General features: G+C 43.0%; 1 protein-coding gene across 50 annotated transcripts in view; it reads right to left on the reverse strand.

The window, feature by feature from the left end:
• The window catches only part of FYB2 (FYN binding protein 2), a 29015-nt gene that overhangs the window by 3271 nt on the left and 11772 nt on the right, over window positions 1-13972 (reverse strand). For 6 of the 50 annotated variants that reach the window (XR_011142627.1, XR_011142626.1, XR_011142634.1 and 3 more), the window contains exons 7-20: window positions 13834-13865; window positions 12883-12964; window positions 12411-12567; window positions 10522-10648; window positions 10391-10434; window positions 10067-10133; window positions 8065-8148; window positions 6428-6456; window positions 5734-5794; window positions 5037-5144; window positions 3334-3418; window positions 2812-2968; window positions 2611-2644; window positions 2038-2156 (exon numbers count right to left, since the gene is read on the reverse strand). Coding sequence is in view for 37 of the 50 variants with exons in the window: in XM_068953258.1 (XP_068809359.1) it covers window positions 2147-2156; window positions 2611-2644; window positions 2812-2968; window positions 3334-3418; window positions 5037-5144; window positions 5734-5791; window positions 6428-6456; window positions 8065-8148; window positions 10067-10133; window positions 10391-10434; window positions 10522-10648; window positions 12411-12567; window positions 12883-12964; window positions 13834-13865 (1074 nt within the window). In the remaining 13 variants the exon portion in view is untranslated. Of the gene's footprint in view, window positions 1-19; window positions 2157-2610; window positions 2645-2811; window positions 2969-3333; window positions 3419-5036; window positions 5145-5733; window positions 5795-6372; window positions 9401-10066; window positions 10134-10164; window positions 10435-10521; window positions 10649-12410; window positions 12568-12882; window positions 12965-13833; window positions 13866-13972 lie in introns of those variants that run through there. The other 44 variants (XR_011142628.1, XR_011142633.1, XM_068953256.1 and 41 more) reach the window with 36 other exon arrangements.

The following is a 13972-nucleotide window of genomic DNA, read 5'->3' on the forward strand; positions in this document are numbered from 1 at the left end:
TAATAGGGATTTAATTTCCTAGACAGTATTTTGACCTGAGTGGAGCCAACCTGTGGTTTAATTGGGGAAACCTGTTGAAGTTGCTACACCTGAGATATTTCTGTATTGTCTAAGTATCAAGTGCTTTCCTTAAGAACTTGATTTTAAGTTTTAAGTAAGTGCCTGATAAGGTTTGCTCGCGTTCAGTAAGCTGTTGTGGCCAACGCGAGCGCGCAGGTTTGAGTTTCACACTGAGCTGGGTCGCAGCCCTGCAAGGGCCGGGGCAGTTCCCCAGGGCCAGGACTCGCGGCTGCGCCCTCAACGGTGAAAACTTGTATTTCACTCACCGTGGCAGATCTTAGCTCACTGAAGTTGTAAGGACCTTTTGTGTGTGTGTGTGTGTGTGTGTTGTTTTTTAATGACCTTTTAATCTATCCTGTGACTTGCAACGGAAGAATTTTTACTAGGACAATCCTCAGCTTGAGTGAATTGTAGCTTGCCAAAAACCAGTCTTGTTAAATATCTCCCTTAGAAAACAGAAACAAAAAATAGCACATGCAGCTAATAGAAGATTTGCCTGCAATGTTTATAGAGTATATTCTTAACAGACTTCAGTACTTCGGAGCTAGTGTTAGATGGGGAGGAGGGAGAGGAAGGAGTTGGGAAAGAAGGTGCTTTCCTGATAGACTCAGCTTAAACCTTTGCCATGGAGAAAAAGGGGCCACAGGTAAAACGTCCTCATGACTCCCATCAGTGGAGTTACCGCGAAGGCAGGAGCTGAAGGACGTAATAAAAGTCCCGGTCGCCTCTGAAGCCAAACACGCACTTCAGCTCCCCAAATATTCCAGCTCAACTGGAGAAGTCTAAATATTTGGGCTGGCAAGCTTGCAAAGCTGCGCACGCTTAAGTTTTTTTCTTTTTTTTTTTTCTTTTTGCAAGTATGGATATAGGCCAGCACACTTAATAGTAACCACATGGCAAAATAAATAAGAATGCCTGTATAGACTTTAAAGTAAATGTTAAATATTTGCTCTGTTTTTCTGATGTCTCCTATGCCAGCTTTGAATCAGCCGTGTGGCAAACAGCGTTCTTATTTTGCTTTCTTAAGCCTGGAACGTTTAATAATTTCTAATTAAACCATCTACATTTTTAGGATTATTTATGAGCAAACTGATATGGGCTCTTAAAATGCACTGGGGAAGGGCAGAGGCTATACAGTACGGTAATATTTAAGTTTGTTTCTTCCAAAGCCATGTGAAAACACTACTACAAAAAAAAAAAAAATCAGAGTTCACATTTTTCTCCTTTTGAAATGGTATCCATTGGATGCACCAATGACAAACTACTCACAATTTATATTTCTCTTTCTACTTTTAAGAGCATTTTTCTTAAAAAAAACAATCTTCACCCTGGCCCGCAGCGGGGAACAGTTCAAACACAGAAGCAACTGTTGGGTAGCTACCTGCTCTTGGAAGCCAGGGGAAGCTAGAAGTCAGCCTTTACATAGCTTGGATGCCTAAGTCAACTTATGAAAATAAAGTGAATTTTGAATGAATGCTCTATTTACTCTCTTTTAATGGTTTTTGAAAAGGAATGAGTCAACTTTTCCACCATTTAAGGTATTTAACCCTGCAACAATGGCTCTAAATATTTGTTGTCCCAATACCCAGTGTCCCCATTTGCTGTCTCCAAATCTGTTCAAATGTATACGATTTGCTTTTTAAAGCGCGCACCAAATTCTTTTGGGGGATCTTGCAATTCCAGCACTTGAACAGGTAGCAACAAGATAGACATTAAGCAACTAAACTGGTATGTTTTGCACAAATAAGGTTTTTCACATGCAAATACAAAAACATTGTAGCTGTTTGAGAGCTAAGGTACTGGAACAGCTAGGCGCTAGTGGGCCGCCCACACGCAAATTTGCTTTGCCAGAAAGTGAGAAATCCTGAAAATAACTAATGGCAAGATAATCACTGAAGGCACGTTCTAAATATCAGAAAAAAGGCAACGTCTCTTACATGTTTAACAGTGTAAGTGTAAAAACAAAACTTTATTTACATTCCCATCAGCTCTCCATGGCTGGCAAACGGGCTCTCACAGACATGCGACGCTCCAAGCGGCTCTCCAGGGATGCTCCGTGGGAGGACACCAGCGCGCTCAGGAGCGGTTAGTAGTGTCTGTTGCAAAGAGAGAGTTTCACAATGCTGGATACCTTAGCAATAAGGGTTTTATTTGTATGAACTGCAAATGAGCAGGCAAAGAAATAATATTGCAACAGAGAATAGAGAGGTGTATTTTGTTACGATAATGCATATATAACAGACCATGTTTGCAGCAGATGTAAATTAATATGACATAACTGAGGGCAGTCAAGCTTCTCCAGTTTATACCACTTATAGCTGGGTATCAGCAGTTTTGAGGGTTTTGTAACCCACAAGTGGACTGGAATTATGCATATCAGTGTAATATCATACTAAAACCAGAAATATTTATTTAATGTTTAATACCGGCTGTTTACATTAACCTTCCCCTAGCTTCAGACATTTTAAGTAGCTTTGTATAGATCTAAAATATCCATGTACAGAGTAAGTAGAAAAAATATGTACTAAAATAAATAAAATCTGAGTTTACCTGAAGTTCAAATGCTCCACTAGAACATACCCATCTAAGAGAAATATTAAAAAAAAAAAAAAAGCAAATCAGTAAACTCTCAAGCAAATAAAGTTGTAGTGGCTAAGCACAAAGAGCATACAGTTGCTTGCCAAGCCAATTTGCCCCTCAAAACTGGATGGAAAACTGACCACTTGTGCCAGAGAACTTTTGCAAACTCACATCTGCCCTGTGCATTGCGGCAAATCACTTCGTTGCCTTCCGTGGTATCAATAACATCCAGCTGTTCCCCAGCTGTGATGGGGAGATCAACTCGCCTTTTACTCGGGACTGAGCACAGGGCCACTGCGATGTTGATGATGCTGATCTCCTTATCGTACTGCAGAAGATCAATAAAAATACAAGTTATTTGACATTCATACCTGCCTTACAAGTCCACCTGTGTTATTGGAGCAGTTAAATTACCTAGAGAGGGCAGTAGTTTGCTAACAAGCTGATTGAGGTGCTTTGAGGGAGACCAAAAAAATATATATATATTTCTTGCAAATATTGGAAAATGCAAAAAGGGACTCCTTAGAGCAACACCTATGAAGAATGATCCCAGATGAGGAGAGACCATGACATGCCAGTTAGACGTCTCTCCTAGTACAACCAACAGTTTTCCCTAGTGTATCTTTTAATCATGATACGTGGCTGTTTTCTTCCTCTGACACAGCAAATACTCCCCTAAAGAGAGACACGTACCATAAATGTTTCTCTAAACAACGTTTCTTCTTTGGCCATCTTCTTGCTTTTTTCTGCGTTGCACTTCTTGACTTTGAAGATACTTCTGCATTGAGAGAGAGAAACACACGTCTGAGCCGTCTTGAGATAACCGTTGGCAAGGGGAGAGCGCAGGATATACAGCACAAAGCCCACCTCCAGGTTAGTCTCGAAAAAACTCCTGCAAGAGCAAAGCACTCTGCTCACACCACTACCTTTTCACGTAGTGCACATAGAGAGAAAGACGCAACGCAGATCGTTAGTGAGCATAACGTGATCTCTTTTGCACCTCCATTTTGAATAAAAGTTATCTCTGTCAATGGCATGGGACAAATGAGGGCTTTATCAAATATTTCAAATTTGTTGTCTCTTTAAAGAAGGAAGATAACAATTCACTTTTTCCCCCCTCCTCCAATTTGTCTCCTATTTTTATTTACAATCAAACATAAAAGGTCCCCAGCTAAATCTCATCATGGGTTGTTTAAAACAGAGGGGCTTGATACAGCTCTGCAGACACTTATATGGCACTATAAAATGAAAACCAAGGTCTTTGAATGGCCTGAAATGGCCTTTCACGCTGAGGTCTTCCCTGGGTCTGGAGATGTCACTCTGTGTTTGACACGTGAAATTACTACAGCTGTAGCATTAGTTTTAAGACTAAGGTGGGGAAAAAAAGCCACTTGCAATAAATTATTCACTTCTAGCTAACTTTCATGCACTTAAAATTAAAAGGAAGGGAAATAAGAGTTGAAGTCAGGCATTATTTTAGCTGTTAACTTCATTGCCAGTCTCATCCTTCAAGAACTGTGATCTCTAACGAGCAGATGAATTCTCACCTGCTTCCTGATTTTCTGTTAAATTAGTGCATGGCTTCATGCAACACAAGCAGCATTTTAGCAACCCAACAGAGGAATTCTGTGCTAACACAGAAAACGTACCACTGCCTTCCATTTGTTCAAAGTCCCAAATACTGGGTTGCTAAAAACTCATTACAGTGCATATTTTTCTAATCAAGAAGTGAAATGAAATCTCTTCGTTCCATGAGAAGCTTTTGCAGTCCTGGTAGAAAAAATGTCCATTCTTGCCTTATGCGCAATCAGCACGGCACGGCGACAATGCTATAAACCCTGCTAGAAGAAGAAAGACCCAAGAAATCAATGCTTTAAGATACGGAGAACATACAGGCAATTACTGCACTGTACGCAAGCTTTCTAAAAACAGTGGTGTTGCCAAAATAGCAGTGGCTGATGCACAGAGATCAGATAATCAAGCCACAATTAGTCATAGAAGGAATGGGACTGAGCACAACAGAAAAGCAGCCAACTATATAGCAAGCAGCATCTTTTTGTCTCGGCTGAGCAGGAAGATGCAATGCAACTTCAGGACGAGACCCTCAAGGTACCCCCTGCTTTTATACGCCTCGGATCCAAGCGTTTGTTTTTTCTGCAGATACTTTCTGCAAAGTTTCCTGAAAGCTGGCTTCAAAGGGAAAGACTCGAGTAGTAGCCAAATATCAAATGTTTTCTTCAGCAGGTACAAAGCTGCTGAAAGATGCCGGCTCAGCCATGACAACCCTGTACGACATGGGGGTTACAATCAAGTCACTGCCCGGTCCTGCTGTGGCAAACAGCTTAAAACACATTAGGTTCACCCTGTACATAGTTAGACAATGTGGAAAAACATACAATGGAAATAAAGACCTTTCCACATCTTCACTGCTTTTCCTTCGGTCCTTATCCTCTTTTAACATCAGAAATTTTGGCTTCCAGTTTCTGCATTTGACATCCTTTTCTCTGAGAGATGGGGGAGAAGAAACACATCAAGATTAAAGTTTTCCAGTAGAATTTTTCCCCTTCCCCCCACCCCATAAAACCGTGTACGAACAAAGTCACGTTTCTTTCTCTCAGTTTGCCCCCCACCACCAGCGCTGAAATGCAAACATTGGCTGCAGTTTATATCAGCACATGCCACTGCTGCAATCATTTGGAAGCAAGACATACAGCCATGCTGTTCCCATTAGAAGTAATTTATCTGATGAGGAGCTTGCCAGAACCACACTGATTGCAGGCGCTGAGAGCTGAAGTTTTCCTTCCTCATGAAAACTGAATTTTCAAGCATTTTAGGGAACAGCTCTCTCCTTTTTGCATCTTATCTGGCACTAACCAGGTAGCATCTAAGAAACATTTTTGGATGCTACTTGCCAGGTTAAATATACATGCAGAGGGCCTGGGACGGCCTCTGGAGTAGCTGGAGAGGCCAGGACAGATCCAACCCCGTGCGGCTCTGCTGCCGGAGGTCTCCAGATTATCCCGGAGGACCACAAGCCTGAAATACATCTGCACCCCTGCCCAGAGGTGCTGCTGAACTGAGCACCCTCCTCACCTTGGCTCCGTCTGCCCTCCCTCGACATCGTCGTATGTGTCCTCCTGCGAGACAGCAGCTGCTACCAAAATGTTCAGCATAGCAATGAAAACACAGTTTTGAGTCCCGTAGTCAAAGCGATGTATTGGAAAGGAAAATCAGGAGGAGAGCTGGTTGCTCAGCCCAAAGGGCCAAAGTGATGTGCAAGACAGGTCCTAGGGCTCTGAAAACCAGCCAACACCAGCATCAAGGTGGGATGCTTGAGCTTTCTAGTTGCGTTTGTGGGCAGTTTTCTGGTTGGATTTGACCAGTTGTCATGAGACAAACTAAGGATCCTGCCCTTCCAGCCGGTTTAACTGAGGCTGGTGATGGAGGTGGAGATACGGCTCCAGCTGCTGCAGAGGCTCAAACTGTATTTCCTCTCCTTGCTAATAGCAGCCAGCCTGGCCCTGCAATGGGAGCGACCTCCCTGTCCCCCTCCATCCTTGTTACAGCCTCACTCAATTCCTCAAAACAGTCCCCTATGGCCTTGAAAAACAAAAATAAACCCCACACCCTCAAGTGAAGCATAAACTCATATCAATTCTTTAACATCACCACATTACGTGATTTTCAGAGAGGCACAATGCATAAAGTGTATTTTCCATCATGCGATACACTTGCCTCTTCACATACATTAATCCCCATGAGAGCCATTTGCACATATGATGCTTACCTAAATTTGGTACTGAACTGGAAGACAATCTGAGGATAGAAAGGTACTTTTAGAAACAAGATTGCACATCAGCATCACTGAAGAACTGCTGCAAAGACACAAGCCGGAAGCACACAGCGCTTGTTGCTGAAGCAACAAAAGGGCACAAGCTTGAAACAGGCTTTGACGAAGCTGCTAAATCAGGATCTCCATCCTCTGGCAGTAACAAGAGCTGTGCGCGTTCATTAAGCAAGTTATGAAAGGTCTACATTTCATTCCAAGAAGAGCTGCAAATCTACAAGAGCATCCTCCTCCCTGGCCCTACCACCTTTCCAATAGCTACAGAGCGGGTGGGCAACTGTATTCAGTAGTAATTCCCCCCCTTGTAGACTCCCAGTATATCATGGATTGACCAGGAATTTAAGCATGACAGTAACTGAGGATATCAAAGACGCTCATAGAAGCTTTAAGGGTCCTTTGCAGCAAGGCATGGCATGACATCTGGTTACTCCTCATTTATGATTTTATTTAGCATCTATGCAGGAAAGAGTCATCAGCATGGAAGGCAACCTAGTGTGAAAGTGGACTTAAGAGAGAGAAATCTTTCTCAGATAAGATTTCCTCTAGACATAAGAATCAACGAAGCAGTAACTGTGTCCCAGCATAACAAGAAAGTACACTGCACAGAGAGGGGCTTCTCATCTCTTGGGAAGAGCATGACAACCAAGCACCACCTGCAAAATCCTCTGCAGGTCATGGGCCCACTACTGCCTTCGAGAGCTGTGTGCCTACTGGCTAGACTTTACTGGTGGGCACGCAACCACATCTAACAGACATCTTTGCCAGCAAGAATAGCAGCTGTACAACAGCTGCCCGGCCAGGATGAGCAACTAGCTTCCTTTAAAGCCAAATTCACACATTTCCAGATTCTTCTCCAAATAAATAAGAAAAAGTAGCATTTGCCCAGACTTGAGAGTGAGGCATACAGTGGTGGAGGAGGAGGACAGCTCTGCAGCCAGCTGCCGCGCGTGGTGGGGAAAAGGCAGTTATAAAGGAGTTTTTCATACAATGTGCTGAGTCAGCTTCCAGAGACTAAACCAGTGTTTTGAATATTAGGCGAAGAGGACCCTAAAGGGCACTATGGGAAGTTATACAATATCCCCTCTTTGTTTTGCTGCTAACTTGCTAGACCAAAGACTCAATAGTAAACTTTTTTAGCAGATGCTGTTGCCAGCCTGACTAGAAATGGTACTTAGAATAAAAAGCTTAACACTTAAAAGCCACATCAGCGAGCCTTTGCCTAATCCTAGCCTACAGGTATAGGCAGCGGGTAGACATTTCTAAGCTCCCCTGTGCACCTGCATTGTGCTGAGGTCTCAGAAAGGCCCAAAAGGCAGGAGAAACCAACACCTGCAGGTGCTGCAGACTTCTGAGGCCAGGTACTTCAGAGAAGCTGCCTGGAACATGACATGGGCACACATGGACCAGTGGCCAAACTGGCCATGGAAGTTCCTAATGAGATGATAGAAGTGATTTTGGAGTGATTTTTCCAGATTAAGCTGTATTCTTTACCCCAATACCTCCTGGTCTCAGATTACTGCAGATATGAACGCTCAGGTTTGGAGGCGGAAGGGGTTAGCCAAGAAACATTTTCTTACCTTAAGTTCTCCTTGAATCTGGTATTCTTCAGTTTAAATTTTTCTATCTTAAAGATGTTTCCAAATCTCTTTTGTTTTTCTGCCCTGTCCAAAATAAGAAAGAGGCTTTAATTTTAAGAGGAGCCGGGCACTGAAATATGTGAGACCTGCAATACTTGTAGCCCCAGAGATCCCAAGAGCAGGAAAGGAGAGCCAGCAGATCTCAGACATCAGTTCAGGAATAGGCTTTAAGCCCTCACAGCACCATGCAGAGGAACGATGGATTCAATGGCATAGGCACAGGCAGAGCGTAAGATGCTTAATTATAAAGTCTGAGCTCCAATCTTTTGATTAGCCTCAACCTGTTACTGTGTTAACTAAGGTTGGAATACACAACAGGAGAATTCCCTTCCTCCCTTCTCCGACCCCACAAATATGGAACGATCCAGGTTTATTTGGACTAAAAATTCCTAAAGAAAAAATTCCCTGGCAGTGTTCGGCACACAGGAAAGAAGGAGCTTCAGAAGACCTCATTTCCGTGCCAACCTTCATCACACATTTCTCTCGCGTAGGTCCTTGAGCAAGACATTCCCCTCCCCGCACTTCCCTCTGAGGCTTCTGAAGGGGCTGCAAAGCCACAGTGATTTCATATTAAAGTGTCTGCAAAGAACCAAGATCCTCACATGGGGGACATTACATATGCACAAGTACTATTAAAAATACTTTATGTGCATCAGCAGAGCTAATCCTGCATACGGGAACAATAGAAAGCTTATGTCAAGAGGGGCTTGGGGATTAAGATACTGAACTAGGAACTCAAGAGAATTTACTCCCAACCCTAGCTTTGTCATGAAATTCCCTTGCAAATACCAACAAGATACACTGCTCTTCAATTTTGCTGTTTATTAGCAATAAAGTTTCATTTCTGCCACTGTTCAACACCTGTATACACAGTGTATTTCTGTAGAAGAGGTGCAGAATGGTCATGGAAAAGGAGCATGGTTTTAACAGCAGCACACAACGACAAATATGAACTAAAGAGTGGTAAAAAGATCTCACTCCAGGGTGAGAGGCAGGTTTGGGTGCTGGACATGCTCTGACACCCACACACTCCGTGTGCATGCATAAGCTCAACTTGAATCCAGATGCAAGTCAGCACGTCCATAAGAGAAAAGCACATGTTCAGAAACACTGCATTATTCCTCCCACACTGCTCCTCAGAAGAGAGCCACCAGATGCACTTAGAGTAATTTTATGCAGCATTCGCAGCCCGTATGCCATTCCCAAAGGTTACCTCTATTCCTTTCAAAGGGATGCAGGAAATTTTCTCTGCACACAGAAAGGGAACCACACAAAGCTAAAAAGCAAAAAATACAACTAACTTCAAGTTTCACCTTTTAATCCATTTGGAAAGCTCAAGCAGCATATAAACCAGAGGCTGCAAAACTCATTGCTTTTATAGCACACCCTCTGGAAGCAAATATGATTAGAAGACATAAAAAAAAATGGGTTGCAAGTGAGTTAGAGCATGTTTGATGCAGGCACTAGCTCACAGCCTAGACCCCTTCCAGTTTTTCAGCTTTCTGTTATCTGAAACTTGGGCATTCTGTTCCTTTTAACATGAGCATGACCTCTTTTGGTACACACCAGCCTCAGAAAAAAGTCATTTTTCAGGTACAGCTGAATAATGCTTTAGCTCAAGAGAAGTATTGCAAGACTTTGCTGTATCATTTGATGCAAACAGAGACAGCTTGCCAGTAAGGAGAGTGCCAACAAGGAGGGAGAGGGCTACAGGCGCTAACAGGAAGGCCTCACAGCTTAGGGACTTAATTTGGTAACCACTTTTTGTCCCTTAAGGGTAAAGCCAAAAGAGGAAGGGGGAAGAGCGGGGAAGAAAGCCATCCATACAGTATCTTCTCTACAGTCCTCTTAGGAAAAAAACCCTTCCAGCCAGAACCTGGCATACAGGATCAAGGAAGTATGGTCAGGATTTTCAACTACAGGCTAATAAACGGCAACTTACTCCACTTTTGCTGGATTATCATCCCCAGTCTCAACATCTTCATATGTTTCTTCATAGTTTCCTGAAACTTAAAACCAAGGAATGCCATTATCACGAACCTTGTTCAGTAGCGAAGGGTTGAGTCCTGCCGGACAAATTGCATCCAGGCTGTGCAACTTTACCCTAGCAGAGCCTTCCAAGGCAGTCAAATTAGAGCAATCAGGCTAGCAGGACATACTAGAGATGCTGCATGTTAAATGAAGTGTTCGCATCATCTAACAGGCACCTGCCTATATGTAAAGCAGCCCCCGTTCAAGCTTCCCAGCGCCGGGGAACTGCACTTACTGCAGTCTGGAGTCAATGAACTTGAGGCCTCTGAAGTGTGGCTGCTAGGAGACAAGACAGAGGTACTACATCAGCATCTGTGGCAGCATAGCTTTCCAAAGGCGTTGTGCAGAGTCCAGATCCATACTCACAGTCCGCTTTGAAATCCCTCAACGTCGTCATACACATCCTCCGATGACTGCAGAGGCTGTCCAGTGGTTTGGCTCAAGGTTAGCCTTTCTTCAGCTGGTTTTGGAGCACCCACGTACATGTAGCGACCTAGAAATGAGAAAGTGCCTTTGCTTTAGAAGCCTTTCTGAGCAATTCCTTCTAGGTCAAGGTTAACTGACCAGGTAACAGTTGATGCCACAATAAACAACACCTTTCAGACTTTTTTTTTTAATTCTAGAAGTCCAGGAAACTCTTTGTTCTGAGCCACTTTGAGAAAGAAAAGCAAATAGCTTTAAAAACATTTTTAGAAGTTTTAAAACATTTTGCATTAAAATATTTTTAAAAATTCATCAATAATCTCAATTGCAGGAGCTCTGAGCCAAATCTTCTCACCTGAAAACATCCCAAGAGACGAGTCATGGATGTTCAAAGAAGCAATTGAGGGAGGGTTTAGTATTGATCGTAGAGCTGCTAAGATCTAAGCAATGGGTTAATCCACTGGGAATATGCCTGTAAATTGACATGTTGGAAAGGAGACAAGGAGAGAGAGTCTCCCAAAAATGTGTTTATTTCATCATGAGGTGAAAATAGGAGAGTACGAGAATTGTACCTCATGAGATTAGAAGATTATTACTGGAAGACTCTGTTAAGCTGGCAATATTAAATCATTACGCCAACTCTTCTTTTAAATTTGTTAATGTAGAAATGTAGTCACACAAATAAAAACAGATGCTCTTTCTAAATGAGCACATGAACATGCAGTAGCTCTCACCATAAACATGTGACACCAGAACATGCTCTAGTTAATGACCACAATTTCTGCAACATATTCAAGCCCCCTAGAGCAAAACTCAGGGGAGAAGGGAAGCACGAGGAGAAAAAAACAGTACTCAGAATCAGCAGAATCAGCCCGTCTGGTCTCTCTGGTGAAGCAAAAGTAGGAAGTCAACCCTGAGTACTTCTAAAAAAATCCTACCAGAAATTACCTCCAGCCATTCACCAGGCAATCAAAACAGCAGGTTGCTTACAAAAAGACACACCAAGCAAAGCAGAAAATTCCTATGAAGTGATTTAAGATTAAAAAAAAAAAAAATCCCCAGGACCAAACCAATATCAGCAGTCCCAGCCATAATCAGTTTAGACTAATATTCTCTCCACAGAGCCCAGCAGAACTACATTTCTCTCTCTTTCAGCTTTGAAATCCTACTGTGCCACACTAATGGCTTTCAGAAGCAGGAGCAAGCCTTAGCACAGCAGAGTCCAAACACGCATACACCCGAAACTGCAGAATAATGTTCAGAGGGAGGAGATATGACTGGTTTTAACTGTGCAGCTCAGCTGCATATTGCCAGCTCTGGACGCTATCTCAGAGCATCATGACAGACAGGGGAAGCCCAAGGTCAGATACCATAGCTCTAAAAAAAAGGCTCATTGGAACCACTAAGAAGCTGGAGCAAGGAGTCATCCATCTTAATAAGGGGCAGGGGCACAGGGGAGACATCAGGCTCTCGTCCTGCTCACGTATGTCTCTACCGCAAGCCGCAGCCAAACTCTCTTCTGAGACTCAATAAATTACGAGAAGCAGAGGAGATGGATTTCAACTCTCTCGGATAAGGGCAATCTGCTAGAAAAACAAACACCTCGGTTTGAGTTATGCAGATGGTTAACCAACTTAGGAAGCTATTTGCAAAGCCAAAATAAATGATTCAGACCAGAATACAAATGCACATGCAACCTTTTGCCCTGGTTTAACTAAATTGGTTCAAGAGTTGCATCCAAATTTAACATCTTTTCCATATGGAAGAGACATTTGGGCAACAGATGGGACCGAGGCATGAGGAAACACTCGAGAAAACCCCGAGACACTCACAGCGTTCTGCTCCTCCTTTCGCCAGCCTCTGTGGGGTAGGATGCTCTGTAGTCTGGGCGCTAGTCACATCTCCTCGATTCACTTGCGGCACCTTCTTCCCACCTCTGCCTTCTTCCTTGGGCTGGGCTCTGAGAGTCACATAGTCATTTCCGCCTGTCTGAGATCAGACACTTGGTTCAGTCGATACACTATTTAGGAACAGATTTCTAGAATATAAGCTGTCTCTCTGCGGGCCTAGAATGGTTTCACACCCTTTTGCAGCAGGGATTTCTAATAGGTGTACATGTTGCTTGGCAACATTAGATGCCTTTTAGGCAGTACCAGTTGTACAATGGGCAGGCAGAAGAGAAGACAGAAAAAGCACATGATTAACACCCCTAAATATTTGCATTTCTTTCCTGAAGAAATGCAGAGCAGAAAGGGAAGGAGCAAACTACATTAACCGTTAAAAAGAATCTCAGGGGCACAATACCTTGAATATTTTCTTTGCTTGCTGTTTCTCTCTTTCAAGACTTGTTTTTTCCTCTTTTTCATCCTCTACAGCTCTTCCAGGACTGAAAATTTAGGTAATGACAGCAAACTCAGAATAGAGACACTTCAGCAAAGTCACAGACAAACAGATTTTGTATGACTGCATCCTAATAAGCAGCTCATATTCCCTTTGAACAAGGTTGGAGATGCCATAAACAACCAGTACTGGAAGCCAGGGCAAAGCCACATCTACAGGACACTGGTTACTTGGGGTAATCACTCTTTGAGAAGAGGCAAACTAGGATCACTGTATTTTCCAGTAGCAGGAACATACAACCATTTGCCAGTGGTCGTACCTGGCTCATGGGCCATGCCTGTCGTCATGCAATATTGCAATTTAGGAGAGAACACACAGCAATGGGAAGAAAAATGGGGTACGTTTTCTCAGATATGACAACATATCCCACTGGCAGGTGCCTAGAAGTGAGCCCTTTTATCACGTGCTTCTTCAATCACCATTGAAAAAAACAGCCTACAGCAACTGACAGTAATTAAACACTGCAAGGAATTGGAAGCGTGTCATTTATATTCGACACAAGCGAGGTGAAATTTGGTGTTGTCCTTGACTTACTGCATGGCTTTGGACTTGAGACCAGCTCTCCCCAGTTTGTGAGCCTCATACCTCTCCCTTCTTATACTGAAAAAGGTCAGGTTTCAGTATGAAAAGCCAATATACTTTTTGCGCCAGAGGGAAGAAAAAAATCCCATCAATACCTATGCCGTGGACTGAAAACAAGTTTTGAGACTTGCCTGCTGACACAGAGCAGCGTGATCTTCTACATGGCCCTGGTCACGAATGAGTTTATCATCAGTGTGTTATAGTCTTCTAATCCCAACCGGGGTTAGTCTCAGGGTTAGAAGAGCAAAAGAGAGAGACAGGAAAGGAAATTACCTGTATTTGGCAAAGAGAAAACTCTTCTGCTTCTAGAACAAAGAAGAGGAAAAACTTCAGCCACTATGCTTTTTTCAACAGAGTCAAACTTTTAAACAAGCCTTTCCTATCATCTAGTATTTAAAGAAGTATTTCTTTA

Source organism: Struthio camelus, chromosome 8 (assembly GCF_040807025.1).
Source record: "Struthio camelus isolate bStrCam1 chromosome 8, bStrCam1.hap1, whole genome shotgun sequence".
Taxonomy (NCBI): domain Eukaryota; kingdom Metazoa; phylum Chordata; class Aves; order Struthioniformes; family Struthionidae; genus Struthio; species Struthio camelus.